Raw genomic sequence first — 26,716 nt, forward strand, 5'->3', positions numbered from 1 at the left:
TCGTGGAAACTAAGGAAAAGGATACGCACATGGTCAAGCCCTATAGGAAACAACAAAGGTGGTCCTCAGGAAGAAGTACGTTGCAATACAAACCTCTCTCAAAAATTTATAAAAACCTCAAATCCACAAGCAAACTTTACACCTAAAGGAGCTGGAAAGGAACAGCAAATAAAGCCAAAACAAAGCAGAAGTAGAGAAATAATAAAGATTCGAGCAGAAATCAATAAATAGAAACCAGAAAAACAGTAAAGCAGATCACTGAAACTGCTACATTCTCTGAGCTCCATATCTACAACTGCAGGGTGAGAAGTAAATTCTGTGTAATATCAGAAACTGGGAAAAATTCTTATCCCGACCAACCACTTAAAAAATAAAATTCTGCTACGTTCACTCTTAGGAAAGCTGCCAAACATTAAAATACATGATTCTTGCTACAGACAGCAACATGGTTGAATTCTCAAGAATTTATGCAGAGAAAAAAAGTCCTACAAATGAAATTACATACACTATAATTGCACATTTATAAACTCCTCAAAATTAAAACTAGTTTAAGTAACAGGAGATATAGCCAAGGTATGTGGGGACAGGGTGAGAAAGGGAAGGAGGAGGAGGAATTCCAGGGAAAATACAGGAAAATTTAGTGACAATTGGTTTGCTGAATCTGGATAATGCTGATTGTGACTCCAGTGTTTATCACATGACACATTCTGCATGTGTGCAGTGCATCCTATGTCCAGTACACTCATCAAAACTAATGAACACAGAGATGACCCGGGAGGAACATATAGATATTGACATGTTAGAAAATACACCTGCATGAACCCTGATTCTCCCCTTACTTTAAGTAACTCTAGAGCAGGTAAAATCATCCTGTCCCCATTACTCGAGGGATTCAACATGTCTCACGAGGTTGCCCTCTCTGTCCTCGGTGTTCAGGGGCAGAAAGTCGTCCTTGAATACTGGGGCTCATTCTACCCCTGAATGTGTTCCTGGACATCTCACAAACCCTCTAAAATTCTGGGTGTGGGTTTACAATTCATTATGGGACAACATGACACCTATCCTGCAGGATTTGTGTGAGTATGTAAAAACGAAGTCCCACAAGGAGGCTACGTACATGCATATGAAACTTATAAAATGAAAAGTCGTATTAAAGAAAAAGTGGTCAATACCACCAAAACAAAGGCAGTCACATTTGCTCTGGTTACTGGTCTCCATGTCATCATAGATCCCAAGCTGAATATATAGTCAGAGGACATGCAAATAGGGCCCTCCCGCTGCTGATTAAAACAGCCCAACCCTGACTCTGCAGCTGGGAGAGGAGCCCCAGACCCAGGGTTTCCAGGTGTTCTAACCAGTAATCAGGACAGAACACAGAGAGCTCACCATGGAGTCTGTGCTCAGCTGGGTTTTCCTTGTTGCTCTTTTAAAAGGTAACTCATGCTGAACAAGAGACATGGAGTGTGTGAGTGGATCTGAGGGAGACAAACAGCGGGTGTGTGACAGTTTCCTGACCAGGTTGTCTTTTGTCTGCAGGTGTCCAGTGTGAGGTGCAGCTGGTGGAGTCTGGGGGAGACCTGGTGAAGCCTGGGGGGTCCCTGAGACTCTCCTGTGCAGCCTCTGGATTCAGCTTCAGTAGCTATGGCATGAGCTGGGTCCGCCAGGCTCCAGGGAAGGGGCTGCAGTCGGTCGCAAGTATTAGCAATAGTGGTGGTAGCACATACTACGCAGACTCCGTGAAGGGCCGATTCACCATCTCCAGAGACAACGGCAAGAACACGCTGTATCTGCAGATGAACAGCCTGAGAGCCGACGACACGGCCGTGTATTACTGTGCCAAGGACACAGTGAGGGGATATCAGTGTGAGCCCAGACACAAACCTCACTGTAGAAGGGGATCTGGACCAGCAGGGGGTGCACACTAGTCACCAGTTCTGTGCTTAAGCCCCAGGAGCAGCTGCAGATGGAGGTTGTGGGCAGGCTTCCTGTCAGGGTCTGGGGCTTCCTCTCCATAGAGCAGATTCCCCCAGGGACCCTCTCTGCACATATGATCCTGTGCTTACCTCTTCACTCTCTGACTTGGGAAATTTTTCAACTAGTAAAGCAGATATAGTAAAAACCACAAAATACAGAGTAATTTACATTGTTTATTCTTGTCCCTAAATACAAATGTATTGGTATTGGTTATTTTGGACAATTCTGCTATGAACATTGGGGTGCATATGGCCCTTCTCTTCACTAAGTCTGTGTCTTTGGGATAAATACCCAGTAGTGCAATTTCTGGCTCATAGGGTAGCTCAATTTTTAACTTTTTAAGGGACCTCCACACTGTTTCCCAAAGTGGCTGTACCAACTTCCTTTCCTACCAACAATGTATTAAAAAATATATAAATAATTAAATTAATTAAAAAATAAAAGAAACTATAAAAAAATACTGACGTACTATAATTGGCTAACTGAACAGAAGTTTAAAAAATTTGCAGGAGGGAGGACTAGGGGACCCCTTTTTCAGCCGGTCCCCTGAGTCGAACTGGATAGGTACCAGACCAGCTTAAACAACCATGGAAGCAGCCTGAGACACAGGAAGATACATCTGGATCTCTACAAATGAACATCTCCAGCGCTGAGTATTGAGGTACGAAGCGGGGAGCCATGAAACCACGCACAGATATCGGAAGATAAACAGAAGGGGGAGGGAGCCGCCGCATTCAGGTGCCGGGAAGCGGTGGCCACCTGCACGGGGTAGCGAGTGGACTCACGGACAGCACCCGCGAGAGAACAGACTTAGAATGGTGAGCTGGGAGCGCGCACCACCAGGCATTTCGCGGAACTCCGGAGTCCCGGTGTGCTCATTGGATCCAGACTGAGAACGGGAGCTCCCAGAGTGCGCGCAGGGTGGCTGGTGGGCCACCTACACGGGGGAGCAGGCAGACTCACGGAGGGCACCCGCAAAACAGCAGACTAAGACCCTGAGCCGGGAGCGCATGCCACCAGGCTTCTCACGGAACTCTGGAATCCCGGTGTGCTCACCGGAAATAGAGTGAGACCCGGAGTTCCGGGAGTGCATGGGGGAGACTGGCGGCGTTAGAAACACAAAGGACAGAGACATGCAGACCCTGGAAGTGAGGGCTGGGACGCCAGGTGTGGGGCGCACATCCCGGGACGCTGCAGGGTTGAGCAGCACCAACAGTAACGGAGTTAAAGTGGCCAGAACATCAGTGGAGAATGGGCCACAATCCCCCTGTACTGTGACAGAGGCTGAAATTCGGCCGCTGCTGCTCTGACTCTCAGAAGAGTCACAGCAGACCACCAGGGAAAACCGCCAGAGAACAAAAGCCTGGAAGTACCAGCTCACAGCTTGCCCATCCCCATCCCCATCCCCCCTCACAGAGGACATGGAGACTTTACCCAAACAGGGTTGCCTGAGTATCGACACGGCAGGCCCCTCCCCCAGAACACAGAAGGCAGGCTGAAAAATCAAGAAGCCCACAACCCGGGGCGCCTGGGTGGCGCAGTTATTGAGCGCCTGTCTTCGGCTTAGGGCGTGATCCTGGCATTCCTGAAAGGAGACTCTCTTTGGGCTCCTCCGCTGGGAGCCTGCTCCTTCCTCTCCCACTCCCCTGCTTGTGTTCCCTCTTTCACTGGTTCGCTGCCACATAAATAAATAAATAAAATCTTTAAAGAAGAAGCCCACATCCCTAAGATCCCTATAAAACAAGGGGCACGGCCTGGGACCCGGTCAATAATTTGGGCTCTGGACAACCCCGCAACCTCTCCTCATCAGAATGACTAAAAGGAGAAGCCCCCCCCCCCAGCAAAGAAAAGACAGTGAGTCTGTGGCCTCTGCCACAGAAATAATGGATATGGATGTAACCAAAGTATCAGAAATGGAATTCAGAGTAACGATGGTCAAAATGATGAGTAGAATTGAAAAAACTATTAACGAAAAGGTTACTGAGAATATAGAATCCCTAAGGACAGAAATGAGAGCGAATCTGACAGAAATTAAAAATTCTATGAGCCAAATGCAGGCAAAACTAGAGGCTCTGACGGGTAGGGTCACAGAAGCAGAGGAACGGGTTAGTGAACTGGAGGATGGGTTAATAGAGGAAAAAACGAAATAGAAGCTGGTCTTAAAAAAATCCACGCCCACGAATGTAGGTTACGGGAGATTACTGACTCAACGAAACGATCCAATGTTAGAATCATCGGCATCCCCGAGGGGGTGGAGAAAAACAGAGGTCTAGAAGAGATATTTGAACAAATTGTAGCTGAAAACTTAACTAATCTAGCGAGGGAAACAAACATTCGTGTCCAAGAGGCAGAGAGGACCGCTCCCAAGCTCAACCACGACAAACCTACGCCACATCACGTCATAGTGCATTTCGCAAATATTAGATCCAAGGGTACAGTATTGAAAGCGGCCAGGGCAAAGATTTTTCTCACGTACCAAGGCAAAGGCATCAGAATTACGTCAGACCTGTCTACACAGACCTGGAATGAGAGAAAGGGGTGGGGGGGCATTTTTAAAGCTCTTTCAGAGAAAAACATGCAGCCAAGGATCCTTTATCCAGCAAGGCTGTCATTCAGAATTGATGGAGAAATAAAGACATTTCAGAATCGCCAGTCACTAACCAATTTCGTAACCATGAAACCAGCCCTACAGGAGATATTAACGGGGGTTCTATAAAAGTAAAAAGGCCCCAAGAATGATACAGAAAGAAAGACACAACCAATACAAACAAAGACTTTACTGGCAACTTGGCATCATTAAAATTCTATCTCTCAGTTCTTAGTGCCAATGTAAATGGTTTAAATGCTCCGATAAAGCACCACAGGGTTGCAGATTGGATAAAAAGAAATGACCTATCCATTTGCTGTCTACAAGAGACTCATTTCAAACCCAAAGATGCATTCAGACTGAGAGTAAGGGGATGGAGTACCATCTTTCACGCAAATGGACCTCAAAAGAAAGCTGGGGTAGCAATTCTCATATCAGATAAATTGGATTTTAAACTACAGACTATATTAGAGATGCAGAAGGGCACTATATTATTCTTAAAGGAAGTATTCAACAAGTGGATATGACAATTATAAATATATATGCCCCCAACAGGGGAGCAGCAAGATACACAAGCCAACTCTTAACCAGAATAAAGAGACATATAAATAAAAATACATTAATAGTAGGGGACCTCAACACTCCACTATCAGAAATAGAACACCCTGGCAAAAACTAAACAAAGAATCAAAGGCTTTGAATGCCATACTCGACGAGTTGGACCTCATAGATATATATAGAACACTACACTCCAGAACCAAGAAATACTCATTCTATTCTAATGCCCATGGAACATTCTCAAGAACAGACCATGTTCTGGGACACAAAACAGTCTCAACCGATACCAAAAGACTGAAATTATCCCCTGCATATTCTCAGACCACAACGCTCTGAAATTGGAACTCAACCACAAGGAAAAATTTGGAAGAAACTCAAACACTTGGAGACTAAGAACCATCCTGCTCACGAATGACTCAATAAACTAGGAAATCAAAAATCAAATTAAACAATTTATGAAGACCAACGAGAATGAAAACAAAACGGTCCAAAACCTATGTGATACTGCAAAGGCAGTCCTAAGGGGGAAATACATAGCCATCCAAGCCTCACTCAAAAGAACAGAAAAATCTAAAATGCAGTTTTTATACTCTCACCTCACGAACCTGGAACAGCAACAGAGGGACAGGCCTAATCCACTCACGAGGAAGCAGGTGATCAAAATTAGAGCACAAATCAATCAATTAGAAACCAGAAGTACAGTAGAGCAGATCAACAGGACTAGAAGCTGGTTCTTTGAGAGAATCAATAAAATTGACAGACCACCGGCAACACTTATCCAAAAGAAAAGAGAAAGGACCCAAATTATTAGAATTATGAATTAAAAAGGAGAGGTCACGACCAACACCATTGAAATTGGAAGGATTATTAGAAATTTTTATCAACAGCTCTATGCCAATAAACTAAGCAAGCTGGAAGACATGGAATCCTTCCTGGAAACCTATAAACTACCAAGATTGAAACCGGAAGAAATTGATTCCTTAAACAGGCTAATTAATTATGAAGAAATTGAGTCAGTGATAAACAACCTTCCAAATAACAAAACTCCAGGTCCGGACGGTTTTCCTGGGGAATTCTACCAAACATTCAAAGAAGAAATAATACCTATTCTCCTAAAGCTATTTCAAAAAATAGAGACAGAAGGAAAGCTACCAAACTCATTCTATGAGGCCAAGATTACCTTGATCCCCAAACCAGGCAAAGATCCCCTCAAAAAGGAGAATTACAGACCGATTTCCCTAATGAATATGGACGCCAAAATCCTCAACAAGATACTTGGTAATAGAATCCAACAGTACATTAAAAGGATTATCCATCACAATCATGTGGGATTCATACCTGGGATGCAAGCGTGGCTCAATATTCGCAAATCAATCAGCGTGATACATCATATCAACAAGAAAAGACTCAGGAACCATATGATCCTCTCAATTGATGCCGAAAAAGCATTTGACAAAATACAGCATCCTTTCCCGATTAAAACCCTTCAGAGTGTAGGCATAGAGGGTACATTTCTCAATCTCATAAAAGCCATCTATGAAAAGCCTACTGCAAATATTATTCTCAATGGGGAAAAGCTGGAAGCCTTTCCCTTAAGATCAGGAACTCGACAAGGATGCCCACTCTCGCCAATCTTATTCAACATAGTACTAGAAGTCCTTGCAACAGCAATCAGATAACAAAAAGGGATCAAAGGTATTCAAATCGGCAAAGAAGAAGTCAAAATGTCTCTCTTTGCAGATGACATGATACTCTATATGGAAAACCCAAAAGAAGCCACTCCCAAACTATTAGAAGTTATAGAGCAATTCAGTAACGTGGCGGGATACAAAATCAATGATCAGATATCAGTTCCATTTCTATACACGAATAACGAGACCGAAGAAAGAGAAATTAGGGAATCCATCCCATTTACAATAGCACCAAAACCATACGTTACCTTGGAATTAACTTAACCAGAGACATAAAGGATCTATAATCTAGAAACTATAAATAACTCTTGAAAGACATTGAGGAAGACATAAAAAGATGGAAAGATATTCCATGCTCATGGATCGGAAGAATTAACATAGTTAAAATGTCCATGCTACCCAGAGCAATTTACACTTTCAATGCTATCCCGATCAAAATACCGACGACATTTTTAAAAGAACTGGAACAAATAATCCTTAAATTTGTATGGACCAGAAAAGGCCCCGAATCATCAAGGAACTGTTGAAAAGGAAAAACAAAGCTGGGGGCATCACAATGCCGGATTTCGAGCTGTACTACAAAGCTGTGATCACAAAGACAGCATGGTACTGGCACAAAAACAGACACATAGACCAATGGAACAGAATAGAGAACCCAGAAATAGACCCTCGGCTCTTTGGGCAACTAATATTTGATAAAGCAGGAAAAAACATCCGGTGGGAAAAAGACAGTCTCTTCAATAAATGGTGCTGGGAAAATTGGACAGCTACATGCAAGAGAATGAAACGTGACCACTCTCTCACACCATACACAAAAATAAAATCCAAATGGATGAAAGACCTCGATGTGAGACAGGAATCCATCAAAATTCTAGAGGAGAACATAGGCAGCAACCTCTACGACATCGACCAAAGCAACCTTTTTCATGACACAAACCCAAAGGCAAGAGAAACAAAAGATAAAATGAACTTATGAGACTTCTTCAAGATAAAAAGCTTCTGCACAGCCAAGGAAACAGTCAAAAAAACTAAGAGGCAGCCCACGGAATGGGAGAATATATTTGCAAATGACACTACAGATAAACGACTGGTATCCAAGATCTACAAAGAACTGCTCAAACTCAAAACACGAGAAACAAATAAACAAATCAAAAAATGGGCAGAAGATATGAACAGACACTTTTCCAGTGAAGACATACAAATGGCTAACAGACACATGAAAAAATGTTCAAAATCATTAGCCATCAGGGAAATTCAAATCAAAACCACACTGAGATACCACCTTATGCCAGTTAGAATGGCAAAAATAGACAAGGCAAGAGACAACAATTGTTGGAAAGGATGTGGAGAAAGGGGATCCTTCTGCATTGTTGGTGGGAATGCAAGTTGGTACAGCCACTCTGGAAAACAGTGTGGAGGTCCCTTAAAAAGTTAAAAATTGAGCTACCCTATGATCCAGCCATTGCACTACTGAGTGTTTACCCCAAAGATACAGAGGTAGTGAAGAGAAGGGCCATATGCACCCCAATGTTCATAGCAGCAATGTCCACAATAACTAAATCATGGAAGGAGCCGAGATGCCCTTCAACAGATGACTGGATTAAGAAGTTGTGGTCCATATATACAATGGAATATTACTCAGCTATCAGAAACAACGAATTCTCAACATTTGCTGCAACATGGACGGCACTGGAGGAGATAATGCTAAGTGATATAAGTCAAGCAGAGAAAGACAACTATCATATGATTTCTCTTATCTATGGAACATAAGAACTAGGATGATCAGTAGGGGAAGAAAGGGATAAAGAAAGGGGGGTATTCAGAAGGGGGAATGAAGCATGAGAGACTATGGACTATGAGAAACAAACTGAGGGCCTCAGAGGGGAGGGGGGTGGGGAATGGGATAGACCGGTGATGGGTAGTAAGGAGGGCACGTATTGCATGGTGCACTGGGTGTTATACGCAACTAATGAATCATCGAGCCTTACATCGGAAACCGGAGAGGTACTGTATGGTGACCAACATAATATAATAAAAAGTCATTAAAAAAAAAGGATTATCCATCATGACCAAGTGGGATTCATCCCTGGGATGCAAGGGTGGTTCAAAATTCACAAATGGATCGGTGTCCTAGATCTTATCCAGAATGAAAAATTCAAAAATCATATGACTCTCTCAATAGATGCAGAAAAAGAATTTGAGAAAATACAGCATCCTTTCCTGATTAAAACCCTTCAGACTGTAGGCATAGAGGGTACATTTCTAAATCTCATAAAAATCATCTATGAAAACCCTACATCAAATATAATTCTCAATGGGGAAAAGCTGGAAGCCTTTCCCTTAAGATCAGAAACATGACAAGGATGCCCACTCTCGCCACTGTTGTTCAAAATAGTACTAGAAGTCCTTGCAACAGCAATCAGACAACAAAAAGGGATAAAACGTATCCAAATATGCAAAAAAAAAGTCAAAATGTCTCTCTTCGCAGATGACATGATACTCTATATGGAAAACCCAAAAGAATCCACTCCCGAACTATTAGAAGTTATAGAGCAATTCAGTAATGTGGTGGGATACAAAATCAATGCTCAGGAATCAGTTGCATTTCTATATACAAATAATGAGACTGAAGAAAGAGAAATTAGGGAATCCATCCCATTTACAATACCACCAAAAACCATACGTTATCTTGGAATTAACTTAACCAGAGAAGTAAAGGATCTATATTCTAGAAACTATAAATCACTCTAGAAAGACATTGAGGAAGACACAAAAAGATGGAAAAATACTCCATGCTCATGGATCAGAAGAATTACCATAGTTAAAATGTCCATGCTACCCAGAGCAATCTACAATTTCAATGCCATCCCGCTCAAAATACTGATGACATTTTCAAAGAACTGGAACAAATAATCCTTAAATTTGTATGGAACCAGAAAAGGCCCCGAATCACCAAGGAACTGTTGGAAAAGGAAAAACAAATCTGGGGGCAACACAATGCCGGAATTCGAGCTGTACTCCAAAGCTGTGATCACAAAGACAGCATGGTACTGGCACAAAAACAGACACATAGACCAATGGAACAGAATACAGAACCCAGAAATGGACCCTCGGCTCTTTGGACAACTAATCTTTGATAAAGCAGGAAAAAACATCCGGTGGAAAAAAGATACTCCCTTCAATAAATGGTGCTGGGAAAATTGGACAGCTACATGCAAATGAATGAAACTTGACCACTCTCTCACACTATACACAAATATAAACTCCAAATGGATGAAGGACCTCAATGTGAGACAGGAATCCATCAAAATTCTAGAGGAGAATATAGGCAGCAACCTCTAAGTCATTGGCCAAAGCAACCTTTTTCATGGCACATCTCCAAAGGCAAGAGAAACAAAAGATAAAATGAACATGTGGGACTTCATCAAGATAAAATGCTTCTGCACAGCCAAGAAAACAGTCAAAAAAACTAAGAGGCAGCCCACGGAATGGGAGAAGATATTTGCAAATGATGCTACAGATAAAAGACTGGTATCCAAGATCTACAAAGAACTTCTCAAACTCAATACACGAGAAACAAATAAATCATAAAATGGGCAGAAGATATGAAAAGACACTTTTCCAATGAAGACAAACAAATGGCTAACAGACACATGAAAAAATGTTCAAAATCATTAGCCATTAAGGAAATTCAAATCAAAACCACACAAAGATACCACCTTACACCAGTTAGAATGGCAAAAATTGACAAGGCAAGAAACAACAATTGCTGGAGAGGTTATGGAGAAAGGGGATCCCTCCTACGTTGTTGGTGGGAATGCAAGTTGGTACAGCCAGTTTGGAAAACAGTGTGGAGGTCCCTTAAAAAGTCAAAAATTGAGCTACCCTATGACCCAGCCATGGCACTACTGGGTATTTATCGAAAGATACAGACGTAGTGAAGAGAAGGGCCATATGCACCCCAATGTTCGTATCAGCATTGTCCGCAATAGCTAAATTGTGGAAGGATCTGAGATGCCCTTCAGCAGATGACTAGATTAAGAAGTCGTGGTCCAAATATACAATGGAATGTTACTCAGCTATCAGAAAGAATGATTTCTCAAATTTGCTGCAACATGGACGGCACTGGAGGAGATAATGGTAAGTGAAATAAGCAGAGTAAGACAATTATCATATGATTTCGCTCATCTATGGAACAGAAGAACTAGGAAGATTGGTAGGGGAAGAAAGGGATAAAGAAAGGGGGGGGTAATCAGAAGGGGGAATGAAGCATGAGACACTATGGACTCTGAGAAACGAACTGAGGGCCTCAGAGGGGAGGGGGGGAGGAATGGGATAGGCTGGTGATGGGTAGCAAGGAGGGCACGTATTGCATGGTGCACTGGGTGTTATACACAACTAATGAATCATCAAACTTAACATCAGAAACCAGTGATGTACTGTATGGTGACTAACATAATATAACAAAATAAAACATTAAAAAATAAATGAAAAATAATAATAAAATAAAATACCATTGGCATTTTTCAAACATCTGAAACAATCCTGAAATTTATGGGGAACAAGGAAAGACCCAAATAGACAAGAGATTGACGAAAAAGAAAACCAAAGCTGGCAGCAGCATGTTCCCTGACTTCAAGCTATATTACAAAGCTGTGATCACCAAGACAGCATGGTACTGGCACAAAAACACACACATTGATCAATGAAACATAAGAGAGACTCCAGAAATGGACCCTGAACTCTCTGGTCAACTAATCTTTGAAAAACCAAGAAAAAAATCCAATGGAAAAAAGACAGCCTCTTCAATAAATGTTGCTGGAAAAACTGGACAGCTACATACAGAAGAACGAAACTGAAACATTTCCTTACACCATTCACAAAGATACACTCAAAATGGATGAAACATATCAATGTGAGACAGGAATCCATCAAAATCTTAGAGGAGAATAGAGGCAGTAACCTCTTCAACATCAGCACAGTAACTTCTTTCAAGACGTCATTAGCCATCAGGGAAATTCAAATCAAAACCACAAAGATACCACGTTACACCAATTAGAATGGCAAAATTTGATAAAGCAAGAAACAAAAAATGTTGCAGAGGATGTGGAGAAATGGAAACCCTCTTACACTGTTGGTGGGAATGCGAGTTTTTAGAGCAACTTTGGAAAACAATATGGAGGTTCCTTAAAAAGTTAAAAATAGAGCTACCCTGTGACCAAGCAATTGCACTACTAGGTATTTACCACAAAGATACAGACATAGTCAAGAGAAGGGCCATATGCACCCCATGTTCCTAGCAGCAATGTCCACAATAGCCAAACTGTGGAAGGAGCTGGGATGCCCTTCAACAGATGAATGGATAAAGAAGATGTGGTCCATATATACAATAGAGTATTATTTATCCATCAGAAAGGATGAATACCCATCATTTGCAATGACATGAAAGAAACTGGAGGGGATTATGCTAAGTGAAATAAGTCCAGCAGAGAAAGACAATTATCACTTACATGTGGAATATAAGGAATAGCATGCAGGACATTAGGAGAAGGAAGGGAAAAATGAAGCGGGGAAATCAGAGGGTGAGATGAACCTTGAGATACTATGGACTCTGGAAAACAGACTGAGGGTTTTAGAAGGGAGGTGGTGGGGGACTGGGCTAGCCTGGTGATGGGTATTAAGGAGGGCACGTATTGCGTGGACCACTGGGTGTTATGCGCAAACAATGATTCATGGAACGCTACATCAAAAACTATGATGTACTGTATGGTGACTAACATAATGTAATAAAATAAACAATAAAATAAAACAAAACCAAGGGCTGATTCTAAAAAGAAAAGAAAAGAAAAAAGACAATAAAATTGAGCAACTCAGCCTAGACTAATCAAAAAGAAAAGAGAAAGGACCTAAATAAATATCAGAAATCCAGCTGGTATGGTGTGTCATCAAAGTTCTTGTTTTGGGAGAAGTGGGCAAGATGGGCACAGAGTAGGGGACCTTGTATCACCTGGTGCCTCGAATTTAAATGTATCTATCAAACCATTCTGAACACACACAAACTCCACCTCGGATATAAGAATAATTGTCTGGACCTCCAGAAACAGAAAAATTACTGTTTTTTGCAAGGTAGGAGATGCTGAACTTTGAATCCTAAGGGGAAATATTGGAATATAAATGGACTGGAGATGGAGCCTCCATAAGCTGGCGACTGGAAAGTGATATGCCACCAGCAGAAAAAATCAGGGCCTTTGGAAACCTGCTCTAGTGAGAGACATTCCTTTCTAAAAAGTGCACAGGGGATGAATAGGGCAGGATTGTAAGTGGATCATTAGGTCTCAGGATCCCAGGAGGCTCAGCAAGAATGGGGGAGCCTGATCTGATAGAATTCCCAAGCAGTGTAGAGGGGAGACTTGTTATGGTCAGCAAGCCCAGAAGGAACTCTCAGCTCCGGTCACCTTAAACCATTAGGCAGGCTGGTTGGGAGAGTGCCTCGCCTTGTCCTGAAAAGTACTGGAAAGTGGAGGCTGTTTAACATCCCAGTGGAGATAGAAAAGGGCTTGCATCCACAACAGGGCAACAGATCTCAGGGTGGTTCAGTCTGAAAGTACACTGGGGTGGCACCCAGGAGTGACCTGGGAGCTGCAGGAAAGGGTCCACGAGTAAGCCCACACGTGCTCCCATGTGCAAAATCACAAAGCACAGAGACAATCACAGCTCCCTGGAACTCCCTCAGGAGAGTTGCAATGGGTAGGAATAGCTCAAGTCTGTAGAGTTTGGTATGTACAGAAGAGGATACTGCTTAACCTCAAGGATTTATTGAAGAAAGGGGACCTGGAACCTGTGGCTCTAGGTCAGAGATTCCCACATGGCCATATTTGCTCTGACCCACTAACAAGAAGCAGAAAGCCACCAGGGAACAAGAGGCACACAGACAACCAAGTGAAATTAAGCCGATGGCCCAACAAGGGGTGGGGTAATTCCACCAAGGCAAAGACAGCTGAGAAGCTGAGTGGCAGGCCCCTCCCCCAGAAGGCAGACTGGAAGAACAGGTGAATGACAAGATTATTTCCCACAGGACTGTAAATCTCCAGCACCGGGGAAAATAATATAGGGAGCTCCAGGTGTTCCCTCATGACTCGCCTTATACTTCAGGCTACAATTTTACATTTCCTTCTTAGTTTCTTATTCTTTCTTTTCCCCACTTCAGATTTTTTCTAATGTGCATTTTCCTTGGGTCATGGTTGATATTTTGGACTCTGTCCATCCCTCAACCATCCCTCAACAGATGACAAGGAGGAGGAATTCTCAACAAGAAAAGAACTGGAGACAATGTCCTCTCCACAGAACTAATGGATATGAATAGAAACAAGATATCAGAGACAGACATCAAGATAGCAATCATGAAGTCAATAGCCAAGGTTGAAAAAAGCACTAGTGACAATATAGAATCTCTAAGAGTAGAAATGAGATCTACTCAGGGCGAACTTACAAATGCTATGAATGAGATGCAGTCTAACCTGGATACTCTAACACCAAGGGTAAATAAGACAGAAGAACAAGTCAGTGATCCAGAAAATAAGCTTATAGAAAGGAAGGAAGCTAAGGAAAATAGGTATAGGCAGCTAGTAGCACATGAAAATTGACTTAGAGAGATCAAAGACACCATGAAGCATTCCAATGTCAGAATAATTGGGATCCCTGAAGTGGTGGAGAGAGAGAAAGGACTAGATTATATGTTTGAGAAAATCATAGCTGAGAACTTCCCTCAACAGGGAAAGGAAACAAGCATTCAAGTCCAGGAGACAGAGAGGACCCCTCCAAAAATAAATAAGAATAGGTCAATACCCGATATATAATAGTGAAACTTGCAAATCCTAGAGAGAAGGAAGCTGTCCTGATACAAGCTATGGGGAAGAGATTTCTTATGAAACGTGGGAGGAACATCAGAAAACATCAGAACTATCCACAGAGACTTGGCAAGACAGAAAGGGCTGGCAAGACATAATCGGATGTTAAATGAGAAAAACATGCAGCCGACAATACTTTATCCAGCAAGCCTGTCATTCAGGATGGTCAGAGAGATAAAGAGATTCCAGGATCAGCAGAAACTGAAAGAATATGTGACCGCAAAGCCACCCCTGCAAAAAATATTAAGGGGGCTTCTGTAAGCCAAGAGAGACCCAAAGAGTCACATAGACCAGAAAGAAAAAGACAATCCACAGAAACAGGGAGGATGTGACAGGTAATACAATGGCACTAAATTCATATCTTTCAATAGTAACTCTGAATATAAATGGGCTAAAGGCTCCAATAAAAAGACACCAGGTATCAGATTAGATTTTAAAAAATGCAAGACCCATCCATATAGTGTCAACAGAAGTCCCATTTTAGACCTAACACACTCCCAAACTGAAAGTGAGGAGGTGAAGAACAACTTATTATGCTAATGGACATCAGAAGAAAGGTGGGATAACAATCCTCATATCAGATAACTTACATTTTAAAAAATTACATTTTTTAAATTATATTATGTTAGTCACCATACAGTACATCCCTGGTTTTTGATGTAAAGTTCGATGATTCATTAGTTGCATGTAATACCCAGTGCACCATGCACTACATGTCCTCCTTACTACCCATCGCCAGCCTATCCCATTCCCCCACCCCCCTCCCCTCTGAAGCCCTCAGTTTGTTTCTCAGAGAACCAAAGACTATAGGGGCGTCTGAGTAGCACAGTCATTAAGCGTCTGCCTTCGGCTCAGGGCGTGATCCCAGCTTCTGGGATTGAGCCCCACATCGGGCTGCTCCACTGGGAGCCTGCTTCTTCCTCTCCCACTCGCCTGCTGTGTTCCCTCTCTCACTGGCTGTCTGTCACATAAATAAAAAAATCTTAAAAAAATAAATAAATCAAAGACTGTAGTAAGAGATGTAAACAGACATGATATCATACTTAAAGAGTCTGCACAACAGGAAGACCTAACAATTATAAATATTTATGCTCCTAATTTGGGAGCAGCCAATTATATCAACCAATTAAAAACCAAAGTAAAGAAAAACATTGATCGTATTAGATTAATAGTAGGGGACGTCAACACCCCACTCACAGCAATGGACACATCACCTAGGCAGAAGATCAACAAAAATTCAAGGGCTTTGAATGACCCACTGGGCCCAATGGACTCTGAAGGCATATAGAGAGCAGTCCATCCTAACACAACAGAATATTCATTCTTCCCAGGTGCACATGGAACTTTCTCCAGAATAGATCAAATACTGAGTCATAAATCAGGTCTCAACTGATACCAAGAGGTTGGGATCATTCCCTGAATATTCTCAGACAGCACAGTTTTGAAACTGGAACTCAATCACAAGAGGAAATTTGGAAGGAACTCAAACACTTGGAGCTTAAAGACCATACTACTAAATAATGAATGGATCAATGAGGAAATTAAAGAAGAATTTAAAAATTCAGAAAAACTAAGGAAAGGGAAACACAGCTGTTCAAAACCTTTGGGATACAGCAAAGGTGATCCTAAGTAGGAAATACATGGCAATACAAGAATCTTGCAAAAATGTATAAAAATGTCAAATATGCAAGCTAACATTACGCCTAATGGGGCTACGGAGATAACAGAAAATAAAGCACTAACCAAGCAGGAGGAGAGAAATAATAAAGATCAGAGCAGAAAGCAGTGAAATAGAAACCAGAAGAGCAGCAAAACAGATCAAAGAACCTAGAATCTGGTTCTTTGAAACAACTGTTAATTTGTATAATATCCAAAGCAGACTTATCCAAAGGAAAAGAGAAGAACCCAAATTAACAAAATCATGAATGAAAGGGTACAGATAACAACCAACTGCAAGGAAATACAATTTTAAGACCATAATATGAGCAACTATTTACCAATAAATTAGGACAATCTGAAGAAATGGATACATCCCTGGAAACATATAAACTACCAAAACTGAAAAAGAAGGAAATAGAAAATCTGAACAGACCCATATCCAGCAAGGATATTGAAGCAGAAATAAAGACCTCTCAAAAAAAGACTCCAGGGCCAGATGGCTTCCCAGGGGAATTCCTAGTTCTAATTGTACTTTAATTATATTCTCAAGTTTGAAGAGGAGTTTTCGAAGACATCTACATGATTTATGAACACAAGAGGGCATAGAAACTCCTCCATTGACTTTATCGTCATCCTCTCCAGCTTAATTGTTGTGAAAAGCACATTAATAACACATTCTCTGAGCTCCATATCTATATTTGCAGGGTGATAAGCACGTTTATTATAATATCTAAAACGGGATAGGCTGGTGATGGGTAGTAGGGACGGCATGGTGCACTGTGTGTTATATGCAACTAATGAATAATGGAACTTTACATAAAAAACTAGGGATGTACTGTATGGTGACTAACATAATTTTAAAAATATTATTATAAAAAATATAAAAATAAAACTGGAAACAATCCCTATCCACAAGAACCACTTAAAAAATAAAATTTTCCCATGTTCACTCTTAGGAAAGCTGCCAAACATTAACAGATGTGCAGCAGAGAGAAATCTGGTTGAATTTTCAAGGATTTATGCAGATCAAAAAAAATAAAATAAATTCCTACAAATGAAATTACAAACACTATAATTGCACATCTATAATTTCTTCACAATTAAAACTAGTCTAAGTAACATGAGGAATACCCAAGATATGTCAGGACAAGGAGAGAAAGGAAAGAGAGAGAAGGAATTCCCAGGAAAATATAGGAAATTTTAGGGAGAATTGATTTGCTCATTCTGGATAATGTTGATTGTGACACCTGTGTATATCATATCATGCACTCTGCATATGTGCAGTTCATCCCGTTTCAAACACACACATCACAGTTCTTACAAAGAGAGATGACTCGGGAGGAACACACAGATATTGCAATGTTAGAAAATACACCTGCATGAACCCTTATTCTCTCTATATTTCAGGTAAACTCTAGAGCATGTAAAATCATCCTGTCCCAACTACAGAGAGCTCCACATTCCTCAGGAGACTGGCCACTCTGTCCTCCAGGTGGTTCATGGGGCAGCAGGTCCTGTGGGAAGAGCACAGGGCCATACTGGGATTAACTCTCACCCTGTATATGCTCTTGGACACCTCACAAACCCTCTAACATTCCGGGTGTAGGTTTAGAGTTCTTTATGGGATAACATGACACCTGTCCCACAAGATTTGTGTGAATATATAAAACTGAAGACACACATGAAGGCCAAGTATATAATCTGGAAAGTTATATCATGAAATATAATTTTTTTCAGAAGTGGTCAACACCACCAAAACAAAAGCAGTCACATCTGTTCTGGTTACTGGCCTCTATGTCAGCATAGATCAAAAGCTGAATATATAGTCAGAGGTCATGCAAATAGGGCCCTCCCTCTGCTGATTAAAACAGCCCAACCCTGACTCTGCAGCTGGGAGAGGAGCCCCAGCCCGAGGGTTTCCAGGTGTTCCAATCAGTATCAGGACAGAACACAGAGAGCTCACCATGGAGTTGGTGCTCGGCTGGGTTTTCCTTGTTGCTCTTTTAAAAGGTAACTCATGCTGAACAAGAGACATGGAGTGTGTGAGTGGATCTGAGGGAGACAAACAGTGGGTGTGTGACAGTTTCCTGACCAGGATGTCTTGTGTCTGCAGGTGTCCAGTGTGAGGTGCAGCTGGTGGAGTCTGGGGGAGACCTGGTGAAGCCTGGGGGGTCCCTGAGACTCTCCTGTGCAGCCTCTGGATTCACCTTCAGTAGTTACGATATGAGCTGGGTCCGCCAGGCTCCAGGGAAGGGGCTGCAGTGGGTCGCATACATTAGCAGTGGTGGAAGTAGCACATACTACGCAGACTCCGTGAAGGGCCGATTCACCATCTCCAGGGACAACGGCAAGAACACGCTGTATCTGCAGATGAACAGCCTGAGAGCCGACGACACGGCCGTGTATTACTGTGCAAAGGACACAGTGAGGGGACATCAGTGTGAGCCCAGACACAAACCTCACTGTAGAAGGGGATCTGGACCAGCAGGGGGTGCACACTAGTCACCAGTTCTGTGCTTAAGCCCCAGGAGCAGCTGCAGATGGAGGTTGTGGGCAGGTTTCCTGTCAGGTTCTGGGGCTTCCTCTCCACAGAGCAGTTGCCCACAGGGACCCTCTCTGGACACATGATTCTGTGCTCAACTCTTCACTCTCTCACTTTGAAAATTTTTCTAACGTGAAAGCAGATATAGTAAAAACCACAAAAAAACAGAGTCACTCACAATGGTTATTCATGTGCCTAAATACCAATGAATTACAAATATCCTGATGCTCACATCTGAACCATCACAGGAATCCCACCTATACTCACTGTGCATCACAGGATGACCCAGCTCAACGTGCAAACATCCTAGAAGCAGCATTAAGTGCATGCTGGACATGAGGCTCCAGAGGCATCGACAATGCAAAGTGCAGAATGTGTCTTGGTGGGGGTCAGTGTCGTAAACCAAATCACAGCATCAATGTTAGTGACAACGTGGGAAAGCAGTGGATATCTTCCTGGTGTTGTCTGGATGTGCAATCTGAAGATCTCTCTCTCTGTCTCTCTCTCTCTCTCTCTCTCTCTCTATCACACACACACGCACACACACACACACTGACTACACAAGGGTATAAAACCTTTAACACGTTCACCTGATTTCTCTAGGAAATGTGGTCCTACAACAGAACTACACAGATAGGGGAAGAACTCAAGAAGCAAGAATAATCTGAGATAAGCAACTTAAATTTACACCTAAAGGACCTAGAGAAAGTACAACTGAAGCCTAATACAGCTGAAGGAAGGAAATAAAGGTTGGAGAAGAAATAAATATAAATAAATGTTATAAAAACTAAAAAAACAACACAACAGATCAGTAAAAGTGTTATACACAAGAAATGAATCATGGAACACTACATCAAAAACTAAGAATATAGTGTATGGTGACTAACATAATAAAAAAAATATTATAAAAAGAAGGAAACCAAGGTTAAACACTATAAAAATGTCTGTCCTGAACAGAGGAACTTACACTTTCAATGCCAGCTCTAATAAAATACCATCGGCATATTTCAAAGAGCTGGAACAAACTATCCTGAAATTTGTATGGAAACAGAAAAGACCCGAAAATGACTAGGGAATGATGGAAAAGAAAGCCAAAGCTGGCAGCATCACGTTGCCTGACTGCGAGCTACATTCCAAAGCTGTGATCACCAAGACAGCACGGTACTGGCACAAACACACACACACATCAGTGCATCAGAAAAGAGACTCCAGAAACGGACCCTCAAATCTATGATCAACTAATCTTGGACAAATCAAGAAAACAATATCCAATCGAAAAAAGTTAGTCTCTACATTAAGTGTTGCTGGAAAAACTGGACAGCTACAGAGAGAAGAATGAAAGTGGACCATTCCGTTACACCCTACACAAAGACAAACTCAAAATGGATGAAAGACATCAATGTGAGCCAGGAATCCATCAAAATCTTTGAGGAGAATATAGGCAGGAACCTCTTCGACATCAGCCACAGTAACTTCTTTCAGGACACATCTCCAAGGCAAGGGAAACAAGCAAAAGTGAAAATTTGGGACTTCATCAAGATAAAAAGCTTCTGCACAGGGGCACATGGGTGGCTCCGTCGTTAAGCATCTGCCTTCGGCTCAGGGAGGGATCCCGGCGTCCTGGGATCGAGCCTCACATTGGGCTCCCTGCTCTGCTGGGAGCCTGCTTCTTCCTCTCCCACTCCCCCTGCTTGTGTTCCCTCTCTCACCGGCTGTCTCTCTATCAAATAAATAAATAAAATCTTTTTTAAAAGCTTCTGAACAACAAAGGAAGCAGCCAACAAAACTAAAGGGCAGCCCAGAGAATAGGAGAAGATATTTGCAGATGACATTTCAGATAAATGGCTGATATCCAAGATCTCTAGGACTTATCAAACTCAACACCAAAAAAACAAAAAACCCAGTCAATAATGGTAGGAGACATGAGCAAACACTTCTCCAAAGAAGACAAACAAATGACTAACAGACACATGACACAATGTTCAACATCATTAGCCATCAGAGAAATTAAAATCAAAACCACCTTGAGATACCACATTACACTAGTTAGAATGGCAAAAATTGGCAAGGCAAGAAAAAAAATGGTGCAGAGGATGTGGAGAAAGGGAAACCCTCTTACACTGTGGGTGGGAATGCAAGTTGTTCCAGCTACACTGGAAAACAATATGGAGGTTCCTTAAAAAGGTAAAACTGGACCTACCCTATGACTCAGCAATTGCACTAGTAGGTATTTTCAACAAACAGATACACAGTAGGGAAAAGAAGGGTCATACGCACCCCAATGTTCCTAGCAGCAACGTCCACAATAGCCAAACTGTGGAAGGAGCTGAGATGCTGTTCAACAGAAGAATGGATAAAGAAGATGCGGTCCGCACACACAATGGAGTATTACGCAGCCATCAGAAAGGATCAACCATTGCATCAACATGAATGAAACCGGAGGGGTTATGCTAAGTGAGCTAAGTCAGCAGAGAAAGACAATTATCACTTGGTTTCCTTACAAGTGGAATATAAGGAATAGCATGGAGGACATTAGGAGAAAGAAGAGGGAAAAGAAGGGGGGAATTAGGAGGGAAGATGGACCATGAGAGACAATGGACTCCAAGAAACAAACTGAGGGTTTTACAAGGGAGGCGGGTGGGGGCATGGGCAGGCCTGGTGACGTTTATTAAGGAGGGCACATATTGGGAGGAGTTAAGATGGCAGAGGAATAGGGGTCCCCCTTTTCAGCTGGTCCCGAGTCGCACTGGATATGCACCAGACCATAATGAAAACCCACGGAATCAGCCCGAGATGCAGGAAGATAAATCTGAATCTCCAGAAATGAACATCTCCAGCACTGAGTATTGAGGTACGAAGAGGGGAGCCGTGAATCCATGCACAGAAATCGGAAGATAAACTAAAGGGAGAGGGGGGGCAACGCAGTCGGGAGCCAGGAAGCAGTAGCCACCTGCACTGGGAAGCAGGCCAGACTTGCAGACCCGCACCCACAAGTGCGCAGACTGAGACCGTGAGCCTGGGCACGCCCCTCTGACCAGACTGAAAATGGGCTCTCCAGAGTACGCGGGAATCACTGAAAGAGGGAGCTCAGGAGCGCGCACGGGAACTGGGGGCAGCTGGCGGTTTTAGACACACAAAGAACAGAGACATGCTGGCCCTGGAAGTGAGGGCTGGGACACCGGCTGTGACGCGCACAACACAGGACGCTGCAGGGTGTTCAGCAGCACCGACAGAAACAGAGTTAAAGAGGCCAGAAGAGCCCAGTGGAGAGCAGACTGAGATCTCTCTGTTCTGAGACAGAGGCTGGGATTCGGCCACTGCTGCTCTGATGATCAGAAGAGCCACAGTAAACTGCCAGGGAAAGCCGCCAGAGAAGAAAAGCCTGGAAATACCAGCTCACAGTGTGCCCATCGCCATTCCCCCTCGCAGGGGACAGGGAGACTCTACCCAAACAGGGTTCCCTGAGTATCAGCGCGACAGGCCTCTCCCCCAGAAGGCAGTCTTAAAAATCAAGAAGCCCATATCCCTAAGGTCCCTATAAAACAAGTGCATGCTGCCTTGGTCCTGAGCCAAAATTTGGGCTCTGGGCAACCCCACAACCTCTCCTTATCAGAATGAGGAAAAGGAAAATCTGCACCCAGCAAAAAAAAAAAAAAAAAAAAAAAAAAAGAGTCTCCGGCCTCTGCCACAGAACTGATGGATATGGATATAAAAAAATTATCAGACATGGAGTTTAGAGTAACAATGGTCAAGATGATGTGTAGACTTGAAAAAAATATTAACAAAAATATTAACGAGAATATAAAATGTCTTAGGGCAGAAATATGGGTAAATCTGGCAGAAATTAAAAATGCTATGGTGGGGGGCGCCTGGGTAGCGCAGTCATTAAAGCGTCTGCCTTCGGCTCAGGGCGTGATCCTGGCGTTTCGGGATCGAGTCCCACATCAGGCTCCTCCGCTGGGAGCCTGCTTCTTCCTCTCCTACTCCCCCTGCTGTGTTCCCTCTCTCTCTGGCTGTCTCTCTGTCACATAAATAAATAAAATCTTAAAAAAATATATTAAAAAAATTTTTTAAAAAAATGCTATGGTGGGGAGGGCACGTATTGCATGGTGCACTAGGTGTTATACGCATCTAATGAATCATCGAACTTTACAGCAAAAACCAGGGATGTACTGTATGGGGACTAACATAATATAATAAAAAATATTTTAAAAAATAAAAATGCTATGAATCAAATGCAGTCAAACCTAGATGCTCTGACGGCCACGGTACATGAGGCAAAACGAATTAGTGAACTGGAGGATGGGATGGTAGAAAGAAAGTTGAGACAGAAACTTGGCTCAAAAAATCCAATCTCAGGAATGTAGGTTCCGGGAGACTCAATGAACCGTTCCAATGTCAGAATCATCGGCATCCATGAGGGGGTGGAGAAAGAGAGAGGTCTAGAAGAGATATTTGAACAAACTGTAGATGAAAACTTCCCTAATCTAGCAAAGGAAACAAGCATTCGTAGGAAGATCGGTAGGAGAAGAAAGGGATAAAGAAAGGGGGGTAATCAGAACGGGGAATGAAGCATGAGACACTATGGACTCCAGGAAACAAACTGAGGACTTCAGCGGGGAGGGGGGTAGGGGAATGGGATAGGCTGGTGATGGGCAGTAAGGAGGGCACGCATTGCATGGTGCACTGGGTGTTATATGCAACTAATGAATCATGGAACTTTACATCGAAGAGCAGGGATGTACTGTATGGTGACTAACATAATATAATGGAAAAAGAAGATTATAAAAAAAAAAAGATCTGTGTCTTGATGCCCCGCAGTGTTGATCCCCTCTGCGAACCTGATGTGCTGGCCCTACATGGGGAGGGGCATTATATATTCTAATGGTAAACCCCTGTGACTCAGTTGGACTGGGTGTGAGACGGGACCTTCATGAGCTGTTCCAGAGATTACCTCATTCCTTAAGCACAGGACACCCCATGAGAAAGCTCTTCCCTGTTGCAGGTGCAGAGTGGGGTGTGGGACTGGCAGCATCATGGCTTCCAGGATCTGCAGGAACATGAGGTCCAAGATCACATCTGAGGGTCTGTGCTCTACCCGTGGGGACCAGGACACCCCATCAGTCGTGCCAGCTGGAATCTGTGGGTGTTCAGAGACTCAGGAATCTGACCTCCTTCCTTTGGCTCATCCCATCACCTCAGGGCAAACTGTAAACGAGGAGCTTGACATTGGTAATTCCGTAAAGTACTTGCTCATACTAGGGAACAAAGGATGCCCAGAGAAGGAACAATGAATACAGAAATGATGAAATAAACAAGAAAAGCAGTATATCACTATGAATTCTATCAGGAGTTCTCAGTGGAATTGAAGAAAGCAAACAACGTGAACCCGCTAATTTGTACCTTACAAGAATCTTTCCCCTACTACCATGTGTGTTGAAATCTCCTGTGTGTGAGACAGAAGTTAGGAGGAGAGGAAAAGAGAGAGAACATGCGACAGAGAAAATGACTTTTCCTTTACAGATTCATAAATCATAAAGTCTTTATAATACATGCAGGAACCTGTCCATGAGGACCTCAAAGGACAGAGAAATCAAGGTAAAGAAGCTCCATATTCCAGACGCTGTGTGAACGTTCACGTGCAGCTTCCCCTTCATCCTCCTCTTTCCCATGAGGATTTGGGGTCTGGATGGAGATGGGGGCACATCCTGGGGCTTGGACCCCTTTAGATGCCTGTGTAGTAGGGTCTGCATGACTCACGTTCTGTGGGAAGGGAACACCTCCCTTTCTGACTCAGTTAAATGTGTTCCTCCCTAGAACCAACTGTCTCAGGGTGAGTACAGGACCATATGACTTGGATTTTAGGTGTTATTTTTTATTTAAATTCATTTAGCCAACATATAGTACATCATTAGACTCAGCGGTACTGTTCAACAATTTATCAGTTGCATATAAACATTTCTGTTCCATGGATGTAACTAGAGCGTATCGTTCTGAGTGAAATAAGTCAATCAGAGAAAGACAAATATCACATGGCTTCACTCATATGTGGAACATAAGAAAAAGTGCAGAGGGGGGCGCCTGGGTGGCACAGCGGTTAAGCGTCTGCCTTCGGCTCAGGGCGTGATCCCGGTGTTACGGGATCGAGCCCCACATCAGGCTCCTCTGCTGGGAGCCTGCTTCTTCCTCTCCCACTCCCCCTGCTTGTGTTCCCTCCCTCGCTGGCGGTCTCTATCTCTGTCGAATAAATAAATAAAATCTTTTTAAAAAAGTGCAGAGGATTATAGGGGAAGGGAAGGAAAACTGAATGGGATGTCATCAGACAGGAAGACAAACCAGGAGAAACTCCTAACTATAGGAAACAAACTGAGGGTTAGGGAAGGGAGGTGGGTGGAGGCATGGGCTGACCGGGTGATGGGCATTAAGGAGGGCACCTGATGTGATGAGCTCTGGGTGCTGTACACAACTGATAAACTATTGAACACTACATCGGAAACTAATGATGTACTATGTGCTGGCTAGTTGAATTTAAATAAAATTTAAAACAAGAGGAAAAGAAGAAACGCATACCCACTTAACACCCAATCCTTCTGCCTTGCTATCCACATGGATGAGCTTGTTTCCTTATGTAAATACTTGCATATACTTCATAACACCCCCTTTTCTAGATGGAGACGTAGGCCATCATCCAGGACCCCATATCTGATTAGAAGGAGAGAATGACCCTAAGAACGCAAGCAATCACGGTCTGCACCCTGGACTACTGCCTCATCCTCCAGGTATGTGAACAGGTGAATCTGAAGGTTAAAATTGCAGCCCACAGTTGAACAGCCAGACAAGAGAACACAAGAGAACCTTTGTGAGGTTTCCAAATCTTCATCAACTCCAGCACAAACCCACTCAAGTAACTGGGGCTGGAGAACAGTTCAGGCAGAACTCAGCCTAGATCTCTAGGAACAGGCTCAGTGGGTCCTCACACCACCCACCATGGGGACACCAAGAACTAGTGACTGTCACCAGGGCTCAGGATCTTTTAATGCTTCCCCGTCTCTGCGGGGACCCACATGCAAATCACCTGGGTGCTCCCAGAAGAAATCGGCATCACAGGCAGAGGCCAGCGTGCTGGGTCTCCATCCTGCAGGCAGCCATGCAGATGCTGTGGTCCCTCCTCTGCCTTCTGGCAGCTCCCCTGGGTAAGGGTCTAGACGCTCTGGGATAGACGGGGGCCTTTCTGTGGGATGGGACCGACTCACCATGACTCTCTTTGTCCCTAGGTGTCCTGTCTCAACTTACACTTCAGGAGTCAGGCCCAGGACTGGTGAAGCCCTCACAGACCCTCTCTCTCAACTGTGTTGTCTCTGGGGGCTCTGTCACCAGCAGTTACTATTAGAACTGGATCCGCCAGCGCCCTGGGAGAGCACTGGAGTGGATGGGGTACTGGACAGGTAGCACAAGCTACAACCCGACTTTCCAAGGCCGCATCTCCATCACTGCTGACTCGTCCCAAAACCAGGTCTCCCTGCAGCTGAGCTCTGTGACCACTGAGGACAGGGCCGTGTAGTACTGTGCAAGAGGCACACAGAGGAGACATCAGTGTGAGCCCAGACACAAACCTTCCTGCAGGGACACAGTAGGGGCAGGACAGCAGGGGCCCTCAGAATCCACCAGGGAGTGCTCAGGACACTAGAGGGCTCTCAGGACACCTGGTGGAGCTCAGGTCACCAGGGGGATCGCAGGTCACCTCTGGGAGCCCAGGTCACCAGGGGGTGCTCAAGAGTCAGGGGCTCTCAGGAGACAA

The 26,716-nt window shown here is 43.3% G+C and overlaps 1 gene segment (V, D, J or C); it reads left to right on the forward strand.

The window, feature by feature from the left end:
- The first annotated feature begins 1,317 nt into the window (after positions 1–1,317).
- LOC130544841 (immunoglobulin heavy variable 3-23-like) lies at positions 1,318–24,001 on the forward strand. The segment is given in 4 exon segments: positions 1,318–1,433; positions 1,537–1,863; positions 18,571–18,800; positions 23,924–24,001. Coding segments are annotated over 4 exon segments (681 nt in total).
- Positions 24,002–26,716: the final 2,715 nt, after the last annotated feature.

This window comes from Ursus arctos, unplaced genomic scaffold (assembly GCF_023065955.2).
Source record: "Ursus arctos isolate Adak ecotype North America unplaced genomic scaffold, UrsArc2.0 scaffold_25, whole genome shotgun sequence".
In the NCBI taxonomy this organism is placed as follows: Eukaryota; Metazoa; Chordata; class Mammalia; order Carnivora; family Ursidae; genus Ursus; species Ursus arctos.